Raw genomic sequence first — 24,519 nt, forward strand, 5'->3', positions numbered from 1 at the left:
AGCCTACTTGCTGAACCTAAGGGACCTGTACCTGACATTTCTGGGCTAGATGGAGCACACAAGTACAGTTTCACAGGCGAAGAAACCACACATCTGCATTCATCTCTGAAATACAGGTAGTTATATAAATGCTTATGTAATGTTTAAAACTACCCTAATCAATATGTTTATATTAACAATGGATACAACCCTCATGTGTAGGCCTAATGTAAAAGGCGTCACTCATAGTGACAAACCCACACAGGATTATCCAACTCTACTCTAAGAAATATTTTAGCATCTTTTAGCTAGCTGATGAGCAACTAGCTGGTGAAACTAGTGGCTTATATTTTGCAGGTGGCCAGATGAGTCCAAATGAACGCTATAGGTTGTTCTGTGTATGTGTGACTGTTTGCCATCATATTCACCACAACTTTATTCTGTTTAGTCTGCTCAGTGTGTTTATAGATCTACTACTGCGTATGAAAAAAAACTAAAAAAGTTGAAGCTGAAGACAAGCTTTGAAAAACATAGAGTTAGAAAGAAAGTGAGCATACAGACCTCTATAGTCTGCTCCTCACCTTCACTTGGGATTACGTTCTCAAAGCGACATCACATTACTACTAACATACACAAATCTCTGTACTAACTGTCGGCGCTCAAGTTGCATTATGGGTAATATAGACACCAGGGTTCAAAAAGGAAAGAGGTGCCTGGATTAAAAAAAGATGACACCTCTGGTGCATAAGACTGTCCATCATGCAATACTAAAATAGACTGTTTCAGATTTTTAAAATGGTGCATCTAAGTTTTATTTTACCTTCATGGAAAATGGCACTGGTGTTGACATCTACAGCAAAGGAAGGCTTGTGAAAAAATACTTGCTCTAACTTTGTAGCGGGAACTGCTGCAAAATTAGCATGAGTAAATGCTTTGTCCACATTTTGAGATCTCATCTTTTGAAACATTACTCGTGTCTACTCAGATTTAAGAGTGGTCTCTCACAACTCCAACCCACACCTCAGAATAAAACACAAAACATACTGTTGTAGTATATTCCTATAGGGAAATCACAACTTCCAAAAATTACAAAGTCACACAGGCTGGTCCATTTTTCATCAAAACAGAAAGAACACAAATCTGAGCTTCACTCTGATTAAAGTGGAAAGTTATTAGAGTGCACTCGAACCAGACCAAGGCCATGTGTTCTAGACAGACACAACATACATCTGCCGTTGTCATGGGAGTGGTGTTTATCCCGGTGATGATTAGAGGACAGAGTGCAGCACGAGGCCAGGATTTTAAAACCAACAACTCACAGTAAGCTGTAACCTTGCCTCATCCCCAACAAATACAAAACAGGGCATCATCTTGTCCACAAAGCTAGCCAGCAATGTTTTCTTGCCAGGCTGGCCGGCTGGAGGGCTAGCTGTGATGCTGTTCAGTCCAGTGGCTGGAATGCTCAGCTGGTGCTCTGCATGTCAGAGCATAGCAGGAGCTATGATTTTATCTCTGGCTGCAGTTTATCGACCGACGCTGTGTTCATCTCCACACCAAAAATCACAAACTCTCTTTAAATAGGATGCAAAATCAATAGAGTGGCCGAGTCAGTCAAATCAACCGCCTTCAGTAATAAGAGGAATCAGACTGAACGATGCTTTCATTACACACAGAAACTGACATGTGCAGTTAGAGTGGATGAGACGATGTGGAGGAAACACTGAGTGACATTTAATATCACCAATAAATGAACAGATGATGATATTGAAATGTAAACAGGCAGCTTCTATGACATTTAGCGTAGATATGTTCTTGTACACAAACAGTGACACATACAGGATGTTTCCCTCCATATTTTTCCAGCCTTCCTCTACTTAGGGCCATGATGATACAGTAGAATTAATGCGGCCCTTGACATTTGATGCCTCCCTCTTCCCTGTGTCAGCAGAAACCCCTCTCCTCATCACTCCTGCAGAGTTTAGCAGTCTTCCCGCTCCATTACTGATGCTGTCACCTCCTATGTCCAGGACCTGCAGCATCGAAGGCTGGCTGATCAAAATGCTGCTGCCGTCTGCACTGTTAAACTAAGCAACAGAGGTACAGACTAACTTGGACACTGATACTGATTATATCCACATTGTTCTTGCAGGCTTGAGTAGTGGGTGTGCTCTCACCAGTAGCACCCTTTAGGGCCAAGGATCCAACAGTTCACAAAGCCCATCTAAGGCCTACATATACTGTATATGCGATTCAGTGTTTTGGTGTGATTACAGTCTACCCCTTTTACTTCTACTTCACTACATCATTTCCTACATCTCTTTGAATGTCTTTGCCCCACATAAAGGCAGTCTGAGCTGCTGAGCCAAATGTCTGTCTGAGCCTCCTCTGTGATGGATCACAGAGCTAAATGTTGAGTCCAGAGAGACACACTTGCTCTTGTATCAATTAGCGACTGACCGCAAAAACCTGACAACTTCTTTAGATTTTTCTAGATCAATAGACTTTTTGCCAGTAACCTCCACTATATTGTACTGATCAAGGATCTTGATTGACATTATATCTACCGGGTGTTGCACTGCGTATACTTTGAGGTATCAATCAGAAACCAATATCTGGTATAATTACATATAAAAATGCGTAGAATGTTGAAGAATGTGGGGGTGTCCTGGTGGCCTAGGTCAAACATCTCTGGTTTGTAGCCAACTGGACATCTGTGCTGCATGCCATTCTATACATACATACACAGTATATATACAGTGCATACATATATATTTAAAAGAGAAGCTTCAAACTGTCGTCATGCATTGAAAAAGGTGTTTGCTTGTACTCTGTTTCAAATTTCTAACACTTCTTTCAACTATGATAACCAGACAATGAGAACCACTGACGATGAATTGAGAAGAGCACCTAAAATGGTTAGCTGTGTTTGAAATCACCCATTCATCCATTAATAGTTTGGTCAGTAGTAAGTTGCGATTTCACACTCGAATCATCACCGTCATCATCATCGTCGCACAACTTGAATTTTAACATGTAGAAAATGTGACATGTCGCATTCTGGGATTGTCTGACCAGTCGTCTTCTTTGTCCAGACTGACTTCATTTTTAGTTATGTTACTGGTTGTTACTGGTTCCCAGATCTCAGTAATGACTTTGGTGGGTTCAGTGTTATTTGACAGGGATGACGGTCAAGAGTAGATATAGAGTAGACAGACTGGGCCTACTGTTATCTGCAGTTTAACATAATGCAACTTGTGCATTGCTTTACAAAAGATGATTAAAATGCTTACCAGAGGAGAGCAGTTATTGGGATTATGATTACATGATTCTTATAATTATAATGGACACCCATCAGCCACTCAGAAACGACTCTTTTCCATGCCCATGTTAGGATGAAAAGCAGAAGCTCACTTAGTATTCAGCCATGCACAGTCCAGCCTGATGTATATTACATTACAAAGTCTTCAAAGTGCAAGACAGATAATGTCTTTAAATGTGTGGCTTTCGTGCACACGAGCCACACTGTTGCAACACCGCTCAAGGTCAGTCCAAGGAGAGTCAGTGTGTGGCGTCGGGATGGCAGCCTGTTCATCATGATTGGATCAGCAGGCCTTTGCGGGGGGTTAACACATCCTAGCATGCACTCTACTCCCCAGACACCATTCTCTTCCCACCGCATACATAAGTAATCAAGTGCAAGGCCCCTTGATGTCGATCAACAGCTCAGAGCTAGAGTCAGTCTGATATCCAATTACTCCTTATGAAGGTCAAGAGAAGCGGGGAGGACAATGTCACATCTGATATTTTGTTAATACTGGTAATTACCAACGTGTCATTATAAGCTTAACTACCATGATGAGGGTGTGACATATGGATCACTGTAGAGGTGAGGGCAGAGGTGCAGGTACATGCACCATGATGCATGTGCCTACACAAGAGTATGCCAAGGACAAACTGTGCATATAATGAGTGTATGACATAATAATAATAAAAGTGTTTACTTTCTTTTTTGTTTGCATTGTTTGTGATGAGTCATCCACAGCTACCACAGGAAGGCACCTTTCCACAATATATCACCACAATGTGACATCCCACACTGTATGTTTAGCACACATCCTCTCCACTCCACAGCAGAGCATCTGCTCTGTAACTTTAAATGTGGAAAAGCTTTGGAGAGATTCTGTGAAAACCCCTATTCAAGTCCACCATTTTGCTGCTAATGAGTCCAACTCACATTGCAGTAATTTCATTACTGCTCCCACTGAAAGCAATTACTGGTCCAGTCGTGACACCTTCACGCTGTCTCTCCAAGATCTCTGAGCTGCTGCCAGAATGACACTTACTTCCTGTTCCTGTCCCGACAGTTTCCAAAAACAGCTGGGAGGAACCAGTTTTGAAACACGGCTGACAACCAAGGACGGAAAACGAATTACTCTTTGTGACAGTCACCCAACCAAACAGCCTGGGAAGATAATATCGACTCCAACTGGAAACCTGAGGCCAAACTGAGGCTGTATATTAGAGCTACAGGACCCCTGCACCATTTAGGTATAAACTGACAGACAAAATGTTCTACAAACAGAACTATATGCAAGTATGAAAATACTACACATTGTAAAATGCTAATTTTTACACTTTTCTCATGTTTTATTTCAGTACTTCTTTAAGTCGGCCCTGGGCCCCAGAAAAAAAGTGGAATAATTTATTTTCACTACAATTCTATCCATAAGTAACACAGTGACAGGTTGTATGACTATCATCAATGGTCATGGCTTCCAAAAACTTTCTGTAATAAAACATCTAAAAGCAAAAATCTTATCAGATGGGGGTCTGTGGTCTAATTTGTGTCAGTTTAGGTCCTTGATGTGAAAAAGTTTGAGAACCACTGTTTTATTTGATGTTTTGATCCATGAGAAGATATATTTCTGATTTTAAGAACCAAAAACCATGTCAATGTAGTTTTACATCTCCTCTCTAAGGCTTCTCTCAGGAGGTCTAGTAAAAACAGGTCGGTGAGCCAATCAGAAGAGAGGAGGCTCTGAGCCTCTCCTTTTCTGAGTGATTTAATAAAAATATAGCAGATTTCACATAAACACTCAGAGAAACCAAATCCTGCAAGGTTGGATGGTGGGTCCAGGTGGGCGGGGCTTGGGGCATGGCTGAGAGCGCTGACTGCTTTGTTGTGACATCACAAAGTTACAGAAGTCCTGACGGCTCTTTTTAAGGTTCAGTTTCTGAATACAGGCTGTGTGCATTTCTCTGTGGACCGAGCGTTTTGATACTTTAACAGTATTAATATAGTGTTACATCTAGAGGGTAATCCATGCAGAAGGTATGCAGATTAGAAGAGAAAAGAGGAGGCCAGGTTGGAATAAATAGTCAGTCAAATAACTGACAACACAGCAACAACATTCCTCTAGGTCTTGAACTGAATCCTCATCCACCCACACTGGTTCACAAATCTGGAGCCAGAGGCCATGTGCGAAACCTTTTTGCTTGGAGAAATGACAGAAATAGACATTGAACAAACCTTGAAACACCTGTGCAAAAGCTGCTATAAAAATGTCTAGAGTCAGGAAGATTAGGGCAATAACCTGTTTATTTACTACAGTCGAGTATTTGTCGCTTTGGATTTTACAGTGGTTGTAAACAAATCACGGTTTTTCCATTTTGGAAGTGAAAGTGAAGGCAAATGTTAATAATGTTAAACAGTCTGTGCTGTGAAACTAAGTTTGGTTTAAAATTAAATGGTGCATTTGCCAACATGGTAACAATTCAGATATGTTCCCTTTTATTTTCATTACATAAGAGGTTTGGATAACATGGTTGAACAGGGAGCTCACTGGCAAATACACATACATGAGTATATGGAAAAAGTCAGTCTAAACTTAACTGACTAACAAGCCTTTATCATTAGCTATAATCATTTTTCAAGCTGCTATCATCAATATCAATATGCATCTAAATGTACTTTTAATTTCTATGTAAGCTGCTGTACAGAATGGAAGAACTGTGGATAGAGAGGATCCACAAAGTCACTCTTGTAAACTTAAATTGTCAAGTTAAACTATTGATTGCAAAAAACTAAAACAAAAAGGAGAAGTTCCTGCACAAACAGTCGGGATTTGTGACTGGTTGTTAGGTAGCTGTTGGTCAGTTGACTGAGTCTGCTTCTGCTGACTGCAGAGAGGCACACCCACAGCACAGCACAGCACAGCACAGCACAGCACAGCACAGCACAGCACAGATAGATTGCTAACTGGTAAAAGTTGTTAAATCTAGCGAGAAAGTCACTCAGTTGGTAATAGTGGGCTGCAAAATGTAGAAGTAAACCCAGAAGCTATAAAAGTTTTTAGGCTTCTGCCCTTAATGATCAGTTTTCGTTCAAGTGAGTCTGGTATCCATTTCTTACGATACATCCATGAGCGACAGCAATGACAACTGGTGACAGAAAAATCCCCACAAAAATGGTGCCCAGCATAGATGAGACTGACACAGCTGTTCAGGTAGCTGTCAGCTGATTTACACAAATAACTCTTAAATCATATTATTTCTTCCATCCTGGTAAAAAAAACACCTTCTCCTGCTGCAGCAACTGCTACTGTAGCTTGCTTCTTGTTACCAATTGGTCAGGGCGAAACAAAACAAAATACCCCAGCCAGGCGCAGACTGAAACATAATTCAGGCCAGGAATTTGACTCCATCCCAGGCCACCCTCATATACCACCACTTATTTGAAGAACAACCCTATTTGATGATGTAATGGGTACCAGACTAGTTATGAAAAAATACAACAGGAAAGTTAACCAGATTACAAAATACAAACATTTCTGACTGACTAACAAATATGAGAAAAATATGTTCAATATAATGATTGTTTTTATTATTTAATCAATATACTGTATATATTTTTGTTTTACCATTGACATGCCTTTACAGGAGAAAGTGGAGGCGACATGTGTGCCATATAGTCACAGCAGAAACCCACTGTAGGCTATAATTACATTATGTCAATACATTCATAAAACATTAAGTGAACGGCAGTAGTTTTATGGTGCTCTATTACAGTAGTAAACAAAAATTCTGCTGCTTTTGGCTACACGTCTTCACTCCTCCAACAGCTCATCAACAATGGATAATTATTGTTATTGATGCCCCTTCTTAAAGGCAAGCTCAATGTGAAAAGATAGAGCTGACACACTGTCAGCTGCAGCAGTTCAGCAAGGTAGCTGTCATGCACAGTTGAGATAATGCAAGAGGGCCCGCAACTCATTCCGGCTTGTTATTAGAGCCCGACCGATAAATCGGTCTTGGCCCATCACAGATATATCTGTATCAGCGCATATATTCTCCGATATGCACTGATATTAATACTTTTATAAGCAATAATGCAGTGGAAATGCTTGGGTCAAGTCAAGCATTTTACGTATATTTTATCCTTTGTTTTCATTCAAGTTTTGTTCTTATGTTTTTTTTATTCATAGTTATTTTTATAGTCATCTTATTTAATTCCCAGTGAACTTCACCATTTCAGTGCACTGATGTCTTTTTGAACAATAGATTGTTAAACTAAAATATACTGCTTTTCATTACATATCTTTTTCACAATTATAAAGAGATATATATATATATATATATATATATATATATATATATATATATAGGCCGATATAATCAATATCAAAATCAAAATCAATACCAGCCCCAAAAATCCAACATCGTTCGGGTTCTACTTGTCATATTATCAGTGGTCAAGTTGACTGTTCGTGACACAGGCCAAAACAGCCCTCAGGCCACCGGGACCTCCTCCTGCCACTGGGCACCCCCTGCCATCAAGAAACCAGCTAACATGAACACATCAGGTTGAACAAGTGAAGTGGAACGGAGCTGCAGCTCTGACTATCAGCCTTGAGTCTGAGGTTGAGGTTGTGCTTGTGCTGTACGTTTAATCACCATTCGAAGCAAATCAGAATCATAGCAGGCAGAAGAAGCTACAGCAAGAGACGATTTAAATTAGTTACCAAACCAACATTGTGATGCTTCACGTCATAAATGTTCTCATCAGGAATGAAAGAGCCCGATTAACGGCGCTCCAGTTACATTTTAATGTAGACACAAACAATCAAGCTGTGGATACGCTGCAGCTCATCCAAACAGAGAAACTGTTCATATCAGAGAGGAGAGCAGCATGAAGTGCTGACGTTTTGGATTTATTATATGTGCCTCTGTTCCACATTTCATTCCATTCAAATCAAAGGTGTGTCAAGACGTTTGACTGATTAAAGTTTAATGAAGGACTTTTAATTATACGCCTGCATTGTACATAAGTATGGAGATGACTCGAGGGAACCTTAGAGGAAAACTAATATTAAACATACGCAGATAAAGCTACAGCGGCACATAGCAATCTGTGAGAGATACACAGATTCCTCAGCCACTTTATGTTTGGTTCAGCAGTTTAGTGAGAGAAAATTGCTTTGTTTCATATTCAGCAAAAATGTGAATGAGCTTTGAATTTCAAGATGGCAGCCTATTACAGTCATTTTGAGCGTATCCGTGTCATCTACTGTGCTGACACAGCTCCCCGAGGATGGAGAGCTGGCTTGGTTTAATCATCCTCTCACCCACAGTATGATGATCACACACACACTGCGAGGAGACAGGTGGATGGATGCAGCGTTGTGACAGAACTTATCCCCATGACATCCTGACAAACAAACACCAAAGGCCTAAAACAAACCTTGTGCGGCTTCTGTGAATATCAGGTGTAGGTAAAAGGAGCGATCGATATCTTACCAAAGCAGAGGTGACTCCTCTTTGTCAGTGTAAATCAGGATTTAAGAGGTGAATGTCACTCTAATCACAGCATGTGGTGGCCTCACTGTAGATTCTGCTGCCATCAATACGAAGGCCTCTTAAATCCCTATAGGCTTAAGCCACAATTAGGCTGCAGCGAACGAAGGCACCATGCACCCCTTCGACCCGTGGCCAGTGTTCCCAACTATTTTCAACAAAAGGTCAAAACTACTGTATTTACACATATCCGACATTTTAAAACTGAAGTTAAAGTTAAATGAAGTCAAACAAGAATCTGGCTGCTGATAAGTGGACTGAATGTGCTGCTGCTCTCCTCCACAGCCACATGAGAGCACATTCACTGAATAATATTAGCAACTCTCCTCATGGGAGAAAAATTGAAGTCAAAAAGTCACTGCATTTGTCACTAATCATTATTTTGAAAGCTGTTAAACGGGTGTTAAAACGCATCCAAATGCAGCACGAAAATTGCTAATTTGGCAACACTAGCCATGCCTAGTTACGGTTGGTATGATCAAGCAACTGCTACTTGGGGGAGGGGTTTTGGTAATGGTCAATTTCAACAGATTGTGTATGATAAAAATGTATTTCATGTATGTTGCACTTGCAGATACTGTCCTTTGTCACCAAAGAAAGTCATTTCATTCATCCACATTTCATCTCAGATGCCATCTATATGTATAAATATTATATTTATGGACAATTAATGCATATATACAAAAACTATCACCAAACAAATTATAAAACAAATGAACGAATGATTTTTTCCTAGTGTGGCCCATCCACACATCGTAAATGATATTTCATTCTTTTAATTTTAGATTTCCTGTTGAAAAACTCCAGGCTGCAGTTTCTACACAGGGAGGTCCCTGTAGGTTAAAGCAGAAGACCATTACAACAAAATTAGGTTCTAAGGTAATATGACTACACATTATATCCGTATTGATTCAAAAGGCACCATTCTATTACAATTCGGAAATTAAATTAGTCAAGAAAAACTAATTTACATCTTCAACAGGGAAAATGAATGGGCTGTTCTCCGTAATTTATCCAGCACTACAAATACTGAAATATAAACCAAACCCCGGCTGTGAACTGTTCCACGTAGGAGGAAAAAACAACATGAAAAGAGCAAGCAAAGGCATTTTGTTTTGATCCACCAAACCCACCGTACGCATACTGGCTAAGCAATGTGACCACTTCTACCTTGCAGTCAACATCCAGAAAAGCCAAACTGTTAAATGATTTATGCAGACTGTACGCTACCACAGGCTACATTAAAAATACAGAATGTACACACGACCAAGGGACGCTGTAAACTGGGTTTCCTAATCCTCATACAAAGGCTGAATTTTTATTAGTATTTACACTTACATGGGTGATGATATGGACCTTACCCTGAACAGATAATGAGAATGTGTTTGTGTGTGACCTGAAATCAACCATGAGCTTTTGTCACATCAGTGTCCTTTCACATCCAAACTCATCTGTGGAATATAGCTGACCAGAAATGTCAGCCATTATCAGCAGAAGCCATTTTAAAATGCCCTGAGATTTGTGCCAGCATTTTTCTTTTATTATTATTATTTTTTGTATTTATGAGCAGATAAGAATAGATCAAAAGTGACATTGTGCTGACCTTTTGGTGCTGAACATCTTGGCGGCGTCTTCTTTCTCCTGCTCGGTGGCTCTGGGAGGGTCGAGGTTTGATGTTGACTTTTCAAACCTGCAGGAAGCACGCACACGTAGACACACACACACACACAAAGAAAAAAAAGACAGGGGCAGGGGACAGAAGGAGATAAGAGTGAGATTTTCGGCATCACAGTCAAGTCGCCCTGAAGTCGTCAGCATGCCTTGGCCACACTGACCTCAACAGCCTCCATTAGCTGGACTCCAACTGAGCACGGCAAATTGACTGGGCATGGCAGGAGGCAATGAGCAGAGCATAACTCAGCCGACACGACAAAGACAAAGCGTGGAGTCAAATGGCAGTTTTAATAATTATTAGGTTTTACCATGCCACAACAACAACAACAACAACAACACTCTTTTAAAACAGAGTGGAATTAATTAGCACTGAAGCTCAACTGGAACAATAAAAATGCAATTAAAACAGGGAACTATATCTGCTTGTGTAGACAAACGCATCACACACAGGCCATTATGCATGTAGCACAGTCGCTGAATGGTTAAACCCCCAAACTGGGTCTCTCTCTATACGTCTATTCTATACCTACCACACTGTATAATAGCTGGGAGTTAGCATCTGCTCTTTTATGTAAAGGTTATCAGAGACTGTGGAGGAGGAACTGGAGTAAAAGAAGATAGGGTTCAATAATTAATGCCCAGGTCTATGCAGGCCTCACTTCTCACCCTCTCCTGTCTGTAATGAGATGAGTGGAGGGCCAGAGGGAAGGAAGGAGGGAAAGGGAAGGAGAGCGTGGTGATTAAAGTACCCAGCTCAGTCCCATCTACCTACCTTCTTTTCCCCTGCATCAGCCAGACGCACAACCACGCACAACACACACACACACACACACACACACACACACACACACACACACACACACACACACACACACACACACCCCATCTCATTTATAATAGTTGGAGAATGATTTTGCTCCCCTGCACACACACTGGCAGGGAGCAGAGGCGAGCTGAATATGCAGGCGTAAAGGTTAACAAAGTAGAGTGACACTGGAAACATCTGATAATTCATTCAGGTGACATGGAAACCGCGGATGTACTCACTTCTGTAAGTAAGCTAAGGCAGTGGAGAAGACAACTTTGTGGCTTCCATGATTCACAGACAACAGCAGCACTGGCACAGGCGAGCTGCCACAACAATGTATTAGCTCATCATATCATACTTGGCGGACTCTGTTTGCAAATGAGAAAATATTTTAAATACAGCCTGCAGTTAAGATTAATTGTTCTGACAGTGCATTACTTTCAAAGTATGACGTAAATTTGATAATGCAATTAGCTGGATTAAGGATTAGAGGAGCCTCACTTTTAGAAGCCCAACAAAACAAACATTTCAGATAAGGGTAAAAGCTGTTGTCAACGGGCTGTCATCAGTTTAAAGCTCCATCAAAAGGTGGTTTCACTTCTTTCTACAAAAAAAAAACAACATTTTGACAGAAGAGTCAGCTCACGATGACAAAACTAACATGCTGATGTTTAGTAGCCACAAAGTGGAGCATGTTAACCAACTTAGCTTAGGGTCTTGGCAAGCTAACATTTGCTGATTAGCATTAAACTCTCAGTAAAGCTGAGGCTGATGGGATTAATGTGCAGGTATTTGGTCGTAAAATTAACTGTCACTATATCGTCAAAGTTGAATTTGAGCAACTTTTCGAGCGTCATTACATCCATGGACGGAAGTTTCTCCTGCACAGGATCTCTGGGGCTCAGCCAGGATGACGATTGCTCAGTTTGGGTCTAAGAAGAGTGTAACATGTTACATTTATGGAGGCCACTGTGCTCTTAGGAACCTTAAATGATATGCATTGTCAGCTGTGAGACCTTACATGGACAGGTGTCCTTCCAAATCATGTCCAATCAGCTGAATTCACGACAGGTGGACTCCAACCAAGGTGCAGAAACTTCTCAAAGATGATCAAGAGAAATGGGAGGCACCTGAGCTACATTTCAAGTGTCACTGCAAAGGGCCTGAATACTTATGTCAATGTCATATTTCAGTTTTTAATTTGTTCACTTTGTTATTATGGGGTATGGAGTGTAGATTGATGAGGGGGGATTTTTGTTGTTGTTGTTGTTGTTGATCTGAGCATGCAACATAATAAAATGTTAAAAATTGAATTTGGGGTCTGAACACTTTCTGAATCCACTTTATGAACATAATCATGACAATCACTGCCATGCAATAGTAGTTGTTCAGATCAAAATCCCCAGAAAAATCTTTGGACTTTGAAAAGCTGTAAATCACATTTCAATAGGTTCCGTTTTTTCTACATCTAAAACATTTCATAGTTATGACAGCAGGGACACATTAATGAGATTAGAAATACATCGCCATAAAAAGGCTGCAGGTACGTGCACAGTGAAAGCCAATTATTATAAAATATTTCATTTGATTGAAGCGAACTGTTTATCTAATCTGAGGGAAAATTCAAAGCCCGGGGAGGGAGGCACAGACAGATAATTTCAAAGAGTCACAGAATTTCCTTTTCCATTGCTGTTAAAATGTGACTCATCCTCCCATTTGTCACAGTGTTTCAGGACTTTAAAATGATTACACACAGTACTTTTCCAAACCCAGCACTCCCTATTGAAAAATAATAAACCTCCAATCTTTGGGGAGTCTATACTGACCCAAAACAAAAACTGAAAATAGATTTAGACTTTATTTGGGATTATACGAGGACAACTTCACTTGCCTTTTTTAAGCAATATACAGCAAAATGAAAAGCGACTTAAAACCACCAACAGGGAGAAAACACAAGATGCTAAAGAAAAAGTAAGGTCAGCACATTAAGTGAAATGGACTCAGCAGCTGGACAATCTCTTTTTGTAGTAATGCTGGATAATATCTGATTAGAGTCATGTGATGTAACTTTTGGATTTTCTTTTTACCCAAGCTTTGTGTCAACTGTGAAGGTAGGCACCCAACTCACCAGCTTTCACAGTCTATCTAGAGTTAGATGATGCCTATTGTCGAGGCTCTGACCCTGTCACTCCCTATAAGCTTACACCAGGCTCTGTGGAACGGAGACTGGGGGGGGTGACAATAATAACTTCCTACCAGGGGATCTTGGACAAAGCCTACAGGTGGGGGGGGGGCAACAGTGGCAGCAAATAATTGAATCAGTGACAGCAGAGTTTTCAGGTGAGCAGTGCACAGAAAGCACGTAGCTTCACTCCATTTCATGCAAGCGTGTAAAGGCATACTGTAAACACATTGTTTTGTTCCATCAGTCAGTCAATACTGGTCATCAAATTTTATTTCTCCTCATTATTTCAGAATTGATTTGATATATTTGTTTGTTTGTTTTTTTAAATGGTTTTGGTATAGCTTACAAGATGAAATGTTGGCTCCATTATCTATTCAGTGTTCATTTTTTAAATATATTTCATATATGTCAATGTTTATCATTTAAACCATTCACTCAGGCTGCCATTATTTCAAAATAAGAGTGTGTTTGTGTTAAAAAAAAAAAAACCCAGTTAGCTGGATGACAATGAAGAAAACAATTTCATCTGACTAACATCATAATAGCTTCGATCAGTCAGACAGGCAACGGACAAAAACCATCCGTGGACTACAACTGGAGACCCCTTGTAATCCAGATTTGCCTGACAAATACAACTCTTATGTATCATTTCAATTTACTTATTTTGTGATTTAAATTGCTGTTGTTCCTCATCCAAATAGTGCTGTATCCTGATTAGCACCACTGGCCGCATAGAGTGGCACCCAAAATACTATATTTCATTAATAGCAGCTACTTTAGCCTGCAACTCAGAAAGAAGAAAAACCTTGATCTCAAACTCTGACCCCAGATTACTCAGCTGCTGACTATCACTAATCAAATTCAGACGACCTCTCGGACAAATATAGCACCTGAAGGAATTTTTTACTTTACATACAGCTGCCAAGGCAGATCTGCTTGGTACTAACACTCAGGCCGACCTCTGTGTTGCAGCATATGGTGAGTCCAAAGTGGTAAGTGGAGGCTGTCATCATCATTAGTGGCACAGTACGTGTATAAAGTCTGGAAAAAGGTTTTATTTGTTTGTTTTGTCTGTCTTTCTGCTCTGTTACCAGTGCATAAACCTAAACCACAACAGTGCACCGGTGGAGCCCTGTGGTTCCTCCTGACATGAATGGACCTTGTCTACTTCCATCTCTATGGCGAAAGAACCTTGTTTGAGGATGTTTTTCCTGCCGAGCTTCATTAAGCCAGCCTTGTGTTTCAGCTTAATTGTCTCTGGGCGTGCAGAGCATCCTGACAAACACTATCAGCATCCAAGCATGTAATGGATTGAGGCGAATCCCTCAGACAGACACGGGGACAGCAGGTATCGCCGGTGCTTGGGTCTGCACTTCTGCTGAAAGCTGCAGACCATAAAACCACAGTGACACAGGGGTGATGTGTTTGGCCCATCACTGAAGCTGAGGGCTGACAGAACTATTTCACACACGACAAAAGATGAGCTAAACATGTATCCGGTGCACCGTTAACGCAACCAGCCGCAAACGCATTAACCCAATCTCGTTAATACAGTAAAACTCTATTCGCTGTATCAAATCCATACACTACTTCAAATGTAAATTCCAATTCTCCCTGCCATTGGGTTTATGAATGACTGGCGAGAGGGTAAATAAAGATATCAGCTGTGCTGCTTCCTGGATGAGATCCAGAGTATGAGCAAGAGAAGTGGAGTATTGATCAGGGGTGGGATTAGCTGGCCCAGCATGCTGCTAAATCAGTAACAGCCATGAAGGAGCACAGAGGAAACAGAACAACACACCACCACCCACGTAACACAGCAGATAGAGATGACATATTATTCTTAAGCAATGCAGGTCCACTTTCTGTTGTGGTATATCTCAGAAACATTACAAGGTGGATGAGGAAAGTCTAAATTGTGGCTGTAGAGCCAAAGTATTTTGTATAATTTACTTTCTAGTGTCAGCTTATGGTTGACTGTGTTGATAACTGCAGTATGTTTGATAAGTGAATAAGAGTTGTGTGTGTAAAACTGCTTGGTGCAGCTTTAATACAGGACATGCACATGTTTTCTCACAAGAATTCAAAGTGAATCTGTCAGTGAAGAGAAACCAAAGCCTAAATTTGAAATTACAAATATTTGCTAAATATTAAATTCTGGACAAAATCAAAATCTAGCCAAACATCTGCGTGTGCACTAGCTGCAGTGGCATTTCAATCAGGGCCCGGTTTCTGCTGCAGTGATATGACTCATCTTCCCTTCTGTTCTCCACCCCGTCTCCTGGTTGTCCCATTGTCTGCACCTCACCATTGTTTACATCTCTGCCCCTCCAGTCCCCTCATCTCTGCTTCCTCCCAAATTCATTTCCTTGGCTGTGTCTGGCGGCGCACACACGGAGTCTGATTGCAGAACGTTTCCTGAACTAATAGGGGTCACATTAGCCTGGCAGGAAACACAGTGTCATTACAGAAATCCTCAGTCAATTACTGGGCAACAAATAAACACCCTCTCTGTCATTTTTGACTCTCAGTATTTGCGTTGGGCTCATGGTTGCGATGCATGGCCGTTATCTTCTCGGGGGAATCTTATCTGCGTCTCCCGGAGGAGCTCGACAATATGCTTGAGGTCGGTTGTGTCATTGTTGGATTGCTGGGTCGCCCTGGAAGAGACCATTTCCCTGGCAAATGAAAAAACTATGTAAATTTTGCCCACCCCCTGTCAGTGGAAAGGAATAATGGATTCATCCTGTTTGATTTCACTGCCCCCGTACTTACTGACACTGTTCAGAATATCTCATTTAGACCCAGGACTGACGGTGGATGCATGTGTGACTTTTCCTTTTAATAACTGGATTCATTTAGACAGAAAAGCTGAAAATATGATAAAATATAAAAGTGAGATAATAACTTTAACACATTTAGGGACTCACTGCACCAGGAGGCTCATTCTAGCCCGATGTGTAACAGATACGTCTTTTACAGACGGCGTGCTTCGGGTGATGTTACAGCCACAGTCTATGATTATGAAAATGCCACCGCAATGAGGATAAAATATGGAAGAGAATAAATGCTTCTTAAATATCCATTTCCACTAAACAGTTCACACTGGTTGAGTTTGTTTAATAGGTTTTGCTAAATGTATTAAACCCAGTCCAATAATGAATTTAAAATATAAAGATAACAAGGTTAAAGTGTGGTTGTAAAGTGAGCTCTCTGTAAAACCGACAGCCTGAGAACTTGTATTTGAAAATTGTCATAAAGTTGTGAGACTATGGGACATGATACAGGCAGCGGGCTCAAGTACAAAACTTCCAGTTGCCTGCCTGGTAAGTTTGAGTCAAGCTAGAAAAAAAACCTTAAAGAAAGACTTTACACTTATTTGCTTTATTGCCAAGAGTTAGCAGAGAAGATTGATAACACTCTTTACCTGAGCATTACATATACAGCTGGAATCAGGAGACGCTTAGTTTAGCTCAGCATGAAGACTGTTACCGGAGATCAACAGGAAGTCAGTCTCTGTCCAGAGCTCAAAACTCCACTTCCAAAACTCACTATTTAACATGCTGTAGCTTGTTTGTGTAGAGCACGTATGATCTAAATTACTTTTTTGACTTTCTTTTAACTCTCGATAGTCAGAAATGAGCACATATTGAACATCACAGAGGACAACACACATGCACCCCGCAATCCTGCAAGACAACCATTCTTGCATGTTCCAAAATCAGAATAGGGCATTCACCAAAAACAGTTCACCGTTATGCACAGAAAAATTCAAAGAAAAGAGGAAAAAGCACTAAATTTGGAATGAGATCAAAGGTAGATGTCGGCAAGGACGACTGAAAGGTCTGCAGACAGAGCCAGAGGTGAAGGAACTTCATAAGAGTGAGGTAAATATAAAAGGAATAGTTTCCAATGGAGGGTAAACATGAAGCCAGCAGCCCATTACATTAGCTTGTGTTGGCTATTCTACAAACAGTTTTTAGCTTTAAGGCGAGTTATTTGCTTTGTCTTCGGGAGCTGGACGTTTGCTCCAGCTTGATGTTTAGTGAACAAATATAAGATCTATGGACAAGATATCATCTAATTCTGGAAAAGAAAGCTAACATGCCAAACTACTCCTTAATTAATTCCTCATTAATCTGCACTGGAACAGCGTAGATTATAAAACAACACTTGTTCATCAACCATGCTGTTCAAGGTTTCAAGCGAATGAAATTGGCTCAGGTGTGAACACGTGACCTTAGTGTGAAATGTAAGTCATGCGGTTGTATAAAAAGGGGAGACTGTGACAGTATTATGCTGGGATAGCAGATTAGAAAGACACTGGTCTGACTGGTCTGGTCGTGACACTCCAATCATAAACTACCCTATACATCATCCCAACAATTATAATGCCTGTCCACACTTTTACTTTTTGTTTACAGTGTAGAAAGCAGCAGAATCCTCTAAACTCTGAACATCATCCACAGTTCCCACATGTGCAGCTCTTCCTCCTGCACGTTACAAAGTGAAGCGATGTTAAAAGGCGACACAGTCGATGGAAGGGTCGATGAAAAAAATGAACCACTTAAAAGAAATATTGACATGAGCAACAGCAACAAAGTCCGTCCTCACACCAGGGACGATGACGACTCTCTGCTCTTGCTTGCTTGTACATCATAACGTAATTCCAGTCAGGAACAACACACACCCGTGAGATTGACGTTATGCCAAGAAAACTACTGAGGGTCTTTTCTTCACTGTTCACTGTTCACTCAAAATAAACCTTCTGCCTTCATGGCTCCATGTATTTCTGCCCGAGAGTGTTCCTGAGGTTTCTACATGCATGGAGGCTGCACATGATGATGACAAAAAAACAAAACAAAAAAAACAAAAAGAGAAAACCTCAGCTCTCCAGCAGAGTAGCTAATGGCAAGGTATGGACGAGAGCTAGAACACTGTCAGTTTGAGTTAAAGACATGTTCACAGTTGGGTTGGGGACCGCTCTCTGCTGAGTCACTTCACTGCGTGATATTAGGCTGACAGAGACAAATGCCCGTGGAGTGTCAGTCAAAAATGACCCCATCCTCTTGCTTTGATTCAATTAGCTTTCAAGCAGTGTCCCAAAGTGGAACCAAAGGCAGTGTTCGCTCAACTTAAGTGATGGGGCCAAATCAGATTTCAGCTTGCTGACAGCGTCGCCGCCTTCCCATCGAGTTAGTATGTGCCGCAGGTTTTGTGATGTATGTCATCTGGTTGTCACATTATCACTCCATTCGCAGAATGGGGAAACGCATTCAGAACATGCCCTTAATTCACCCTGACAGCTATTTGGATGATAAGTTTCGTCATTAAGGTAAAATTTGCAGATTTATGAGAAACCGTCGGCCTGAGCAGCGGGTGAAAAATGGAGAACAGAGGAAATGAGCGTGGATTCATCACTCTCAAACCAGTTGGAGGGAAACAGATTTAATCACTTTATGAAACATCAACATCCAACGAGTGCCTACGCCATCCTTTATCCTATCCATATAATCAGCGATTTGGGTCACATGGCCAGCCCCCGGTGCATCATGTGCCATGAAGACTAGGAGAAGGAAGGAAGAGGGTGGTTTGTTGCTGTTCAAGGGAGGAGGAGACATGAGGGGGGTCACTGGGCTGGGTTCCTGTGGCTTAGCATGGCAAATCCTCTGTAATCCTCCAACCAGTCCCATGGTGCTGTTTACTGTATGTAGGTAAAGCTATTATAGACCCAGACCAAGCCCGCCCCACTACCATGTAAGCTGCATCCTACAACTGCTGCTGCTATACGTCCGTCCTCACCCATTGTTCACCTGTTCTGTCTTTTAAGAGGACGGCTGAGGATGTTCACCCTCGCTAAGTCTCTTTTGAGATTAGCATCATTAGACGCTGGGATAACAGTCAGGGAGCCAGACAAAAGAGATGGAAATAACACGGAGGAAACAAATCATTCCTCTGGGGATTTGTACCGAAATGAGGGAGGTGCGGAGGAAGGCGCTTTGTGGCCTGCTGTCTGATCACAGCTTTCTTTCAGATGCAACATGAAATCATCAGGAGCAGAACCTTCTCACTGACTCCAGATCAACTTTCCTGCATGTAAACACAAGTCACTCACAGCAGCTCAGACTGAGTGTCAAAGCGGCACGAAAGCATCATCACATCTAGGAATCTCTGGAGTCAGTATGGACACATAAAGCAACGTGATGGAAGATTTTCTTCTTTTTTTTTTTCTTGGAAGATTTAAAGTTTATTTTCATTTTCAACTGGACACATTACAACAGAAGGCCACAGATCACTGTCACTGTCCTTGTCATTGTCTAATCTCTTGTGGAGTCAAGACCTGTCCCTGTCTGTGTCCCTCTCTCTTATCCATTTAATGTTTTCTATCACCTCCCACACATTTCTCTATAAACTCCAAAAATTCAGCAACACCAAAAAGTACCATCTGCAAAACACTAATATTTACAAAAGCTGAAAATCCTTCCTTCATCTCTGGCACCAGGTCTGAATTCAAATGCACACGGAGCTGCAGTGTTGGAGGGTTTTTCTTTTACTATATTCAAAATGAATACCTGTCATTTTTAAACAAATAAGATCATCTCTGGGGAAGCTGCAACAATGAGGAGATTACATGATCATCAGAAAGTTAATTTAACTAGTACAGTACAAATTTTGAAAAATCATCTGTAATATTTCCAGTATGAATATTTCCTACTCTTCTCAATTCAATGAAAAAATTATAACCGAGCTAATTTTAGGTCAATTGTCGAGCTTCAATGACAGTAAACTGAAATCTACTAATGAGCATTTTTCACTAGTTTATACACCAAACTAATCAAGTAATCCAGAAAACAAACAATGATAATTATTCTCAGTTATAATAGTTACTTCATAGTCTATTGTGCATCACAGTCAGTAATATTTAAATGAAGACACAACTTTACATTGACTGCACTGTGCTGAATGATGCTCCCAGTTAGTGTTTTTCTTTCATTTTAAATCAGTGATTGCAGAATATTGAGCAAACTAGCCTACAGCTCGGCAAACCACAGACATGGTCTCTTTAAATGCGATGTAAGGAATGAAAAATATTCCAACTAGCTGCTGCCATGTCTGAGGAGTTTTTAAATATATCAAAGTTTTTACACTATATACACTTTATTGTTGAGACTAAGTAACTAATGGTCCCTCTGAAGCCTCAACAAAGAGCTTAACAGAGTCAAAACGTTGGCCCGTGATCAGAGGGAAGGTGGTTTTGGTTGCAGACAAACCCTCTTTTAGAGATTTATTATTTAAGATTATCATCCTCACGTGGCTGCACACAGCATCACTCAGCCTCAAATGCCTCTTTACGTCTACAACTTCTCCAGTTCAAGTGGGTGTTTGAATATGGATTACTACCAGCCAGTTACACAGGCAGATTTAAGACTCAGTGGTGGTGGCTCCCCCTGCTCTGTTTGATTTAAGAATCCTTAAAAAAAAAAAAAAAAAAAAAAAAAAAAAAAAAAAAAAAAAAAAAACCACTGGAGAACCATATGTATTAGAAATACAAGCATATCAATTCCTCACCGGCTACCTGGCACTATTATAGAACAAATGAGAAGTATGAATTACTCAGAGGGAACGTTATTTCAGGATCAGCTATTTTTACTCGGAACTGCAAAACTTAGAAACCACAGAATCCCCAGTGAATCACTTATATCTGAATGGAGCCAGGCTTCTACAATAAAACTAATTTACCTTCATACTGTGGAAGGTCAAACAGCACGAGCTCAGTGTAAAAGCAGTCTGTATACTGTCATAGGAAACACCCCATTGAAGAGCATCAAAACAGCAGCAGCTTAACACTCAAATTAATTTTCCACAAAGTGTGTTTTCAGGAAACACTCTGCCTGGCAACAAGTCAGATCTGATGTTAGTAATTCAGTGTTTGTATTCCTCAGGGTAGCACAGAGGTTCTCAGCTCTGCCTGAGAGCTTTGTGTGCACGTGTGTGTGTGAGTGTGTGTGTGTGTGTGTGTGAGTGTGTGCGCGCATTAATGAGGTTGCAGAGATAGATGAGATAGTTGCAGCTGTTAAAACACCACATGACTTTAGAGCCTCTCGCAGATGAATCTGAGAGATAGAGAATTTTGTCATGGCCATCTTGATAAAACATGGAGCCTCATCCTTTACAGCCTCAGCTTATCAGCAGCCAACGAAAAAAACAAAACACAACAAAGCATCAGCATGAAAACACAGTTTGATACACTTGACATATAGATAAGGAAACCTTTTTATTAGAAGTCAACTAATTGAATTTGCTTCTTTTTGAAATAACACGTATGTAATCATTTCGACTAAGTGAATATGGTTGAGTTTCATCAACATGAATCTCAATGCCGTAATCAATTGGTAACAGCAAGCACTTACTGATAATGGCAGGGTGAGGGATTAATCAAAGCCAGCAGGACTGTGCATAATTTGATCATGAGAGTCATCATTCAAGGTGTGTGTGTGTGCACGTGTGTGTGTGTGTCTGTCACTGTCCTCCTTCACAGCGGCGACAGAGGTGATGGCTGTGGAATTTATTTTATTTATCCTTTGAGGTTAAAGTTCAATTCAAATCAGTCAAATCAATAAAACTTTATTTATAGAGCACATTTTGTGCAGGTTTGTCCAATTCTCAGTGATTCAACAGATGACTGACGAGATGAAAATAAGACAGTATAAATGTCAACAGTCAAACAACTTGAGGCTAATGCACTAGAGAAATAAAAGTGGTGCCAATTTATTAATAAAACAGAGATTAAAATAGATTATAAAACAATAAAGCATAAAGAAAATAGATGAGGGGGAATGAAAACATTTTAAAATAAATCTAATACTATTAAATTTATTGGCCAGAGGATGGTGGTGTGGAGTTAAGCTTTCCAGTTAAAATGAGAGTGTGCATGTGTTGATTAAAACTGTTGGAACAGCTCCTTTGTAGAGAATATTTCTGCCTGGATTCTTTGCAACAATGACACAAAAATGTTGAGATCAACAGCGCCTTGGTTGGTCATAATCTAATATTATAAGAAACATAACAACATATACTTAATCTAATATGGAACAAGTGAAAGAAACACAACATCATAATCACCAAAACAAGTCATGTCGTGACACATTCCCATCACCTTGACTTGTAACACTTGTCAACTCCTCCATCTCTCTCGTCTTTGAACAGACCTTGAAAGTCTCGCTGACCTTGAACTAACTACCTTTGCATCAGCAGAGCAGTGTGTCTCCGGACAGTAATACAGCCCACCCCACTGTGGACCGATATGTTTTATAAGGATGTATAATAAGAGATTAAGGAGCCTGGACAATATACAGTACAGGCTTTCACCCGTCTTCCCCTGGAGGCAGCTAAGTTTTTACCTTATGGGGCTATACCTTATTGCATTATGCAATGCTGTAATAGGCTTAGCTACATGCTACTCTGCAAGGGGGGGGGGGGGGGGTTTGGCCACAGTCTGATGACTCACTTCATTAAGTCTCCCTTCCTCTGAGCTTTTTAGTTGCTGAGCAGTGAACTTTCCACACTCCCACGTTAGCACTGACCTCAGATAACACTAACAGTGGAGTAAGGAAGGTAAACAATCAATTATCAACCGACAAAACAAGACTTCATGTAAAAATGAAAGATTATTTTATATTCATATTTCTGACTTTAAAATGACCCATTTTCAGTTTCTGGATCTTTAGTTGTATTTTCATGCTTTTGCTTTACCTCTGTATTATTCAGTAGAGAGTCTACAGTGACCTTACCCACTTAATGCTATCTTTATTCTCTCTATCTTCAATAAATGTTCCTATAATATTCCCACAGGGAGTTCCAGCCTACTTTTGCTGGGGTATTTATTCATAAAAGCTTGTAAAGCTGTATTCTCGGGATGCAGAAATTGTTGATATCCACAATGCTGAGGGTAAAAGAGAAATAAGCTCCCCCCTCGATAGTAATATAAGTAGAGTTAAACGACATAAACAGCATGAAATGGCGTGCTGAGGAAGAATTACAGCGACCCTTAACCTGAATTTCACCTGCACCGTCTGGAAGCATCAGCACCTAAATCAACTACCCTCAAACCCTCTGGGCTCCCGAGCTGCAGCAGCTGCACGGAAACACAACACTTGACAAACATTAAACCTTTATAAGGAAACGACTTATCCGGCCGTATCAAACATATAAGCCGGGTGAATTGTTTCGGAAACAGCGAACACGCCGCCGTGCATCAGGACTTACTTTCAGAGGGACATCATGCGACGAGCCGCTTCAGATGCTCGCAAACATGTTCGGATACAAGACGTGGTATTAGTAGTGTTTCTTCATCAGGCGTGCACCATGGCGGGAATGTACACAGAGGCAGACATGCGGAGTCATTTGACCTTCTCCCAATAGAAAGTACCATCGGTGAGACGTAGGATAGGGGAGGAGCGGATCATACCAATCAGGCGTCCCAGCATGGAGAGGGGGGAGGAGGGAGAGCTGTCATCCTGGGATGTTCTGCAGGGATGAGCATCACACAGCAGCAGTAGTGAACGAAGGACATGGTTTAAATGTGTCATCAACTATTTCTCTGTGAAATTTAGCTGAATAAACTAAAATAAAGAATAAAATATAAATGCACTACTACAACACTTAATTGTAATTAAGTACAGTTCTCCAGGAAATGTATTTAGTTATTTTCTACCTCTGATGGAGATTAAAATCAAAAAGAAACAAAATTTGATTGGGAATATAAAATGAATTTGTTTAATTTACAGAATCAACCGACATGTTAGTATTTTTACAATACTAATGATCATTTCAAGTTTTTTCTCATCATATAGGCTATTTGTGGCAGTTGCAGTTACAGCTTATCAGTTAACAATAAATGTTAAAAGGCTACAGTAACTGCACAGTTACCTACTATAAGTCCCTGCATGACTATTAAAGAAATAAATGACAGTCAGAGCAAAAAAGGAAAAAAATCAATAATAAAGCACGGTGAGGTAAC

General features: G+C 40.6%; 1 protein-coding gene across 4 annotated transcripts in view; it reads right to left on the reverse strand.

Annotated features, from left to right (window-relative positions):
* oxr1a (oxidation resistance 1a) overlaps nucleotides 1-23,899 on the reverse strand; it is a 159,236-nt gene extending 135,337 nt beyond the window's left edge. For all 4 annotated transcript variants that reach the window (XM_023410444.2, XM_023410441.2, XM_023410443.2 and 1 more), the window contains exons 1-2: nucleotides 23,766-23,899; nucleotides 10,436-10,522 (exon numbers count right to left, since the gene is read on the reverse strand). In XM_023410444.2, the coding sequence (XP_023266212.1) occupies nucleotides 10,436-10,452 (17 nt within the window). In that variant the 5' untranslated portion in view covers nucleotides 10,453-10,522; nucleotides 23,766-23,899. The remainder of the gene's footprint in view (nucleotides 1-10,435; nucleotides 10,523-23,765) is intronic.
* Between the last annotated feature and the right edge of the window lie 620 nt (nucleotides 23,900-24,519).

This window comes from Seriola lalandi, unplaced genomic scaffold (genome assembly GCF_002814215.2).
Source record: "Seriola lalandi dorsalis isolate HSWRI2012SDOR001 ecotype SW California unplaced genomic scaffold, Sedor1 jcf7180002054425, whole genome shotgun sequence".
Lineage (NCBI taxonomy): Eukaryota > Metazoa > Chordata > Actinopteri > Carangiformes > Carangidae > Seriola > Seriola lalandi.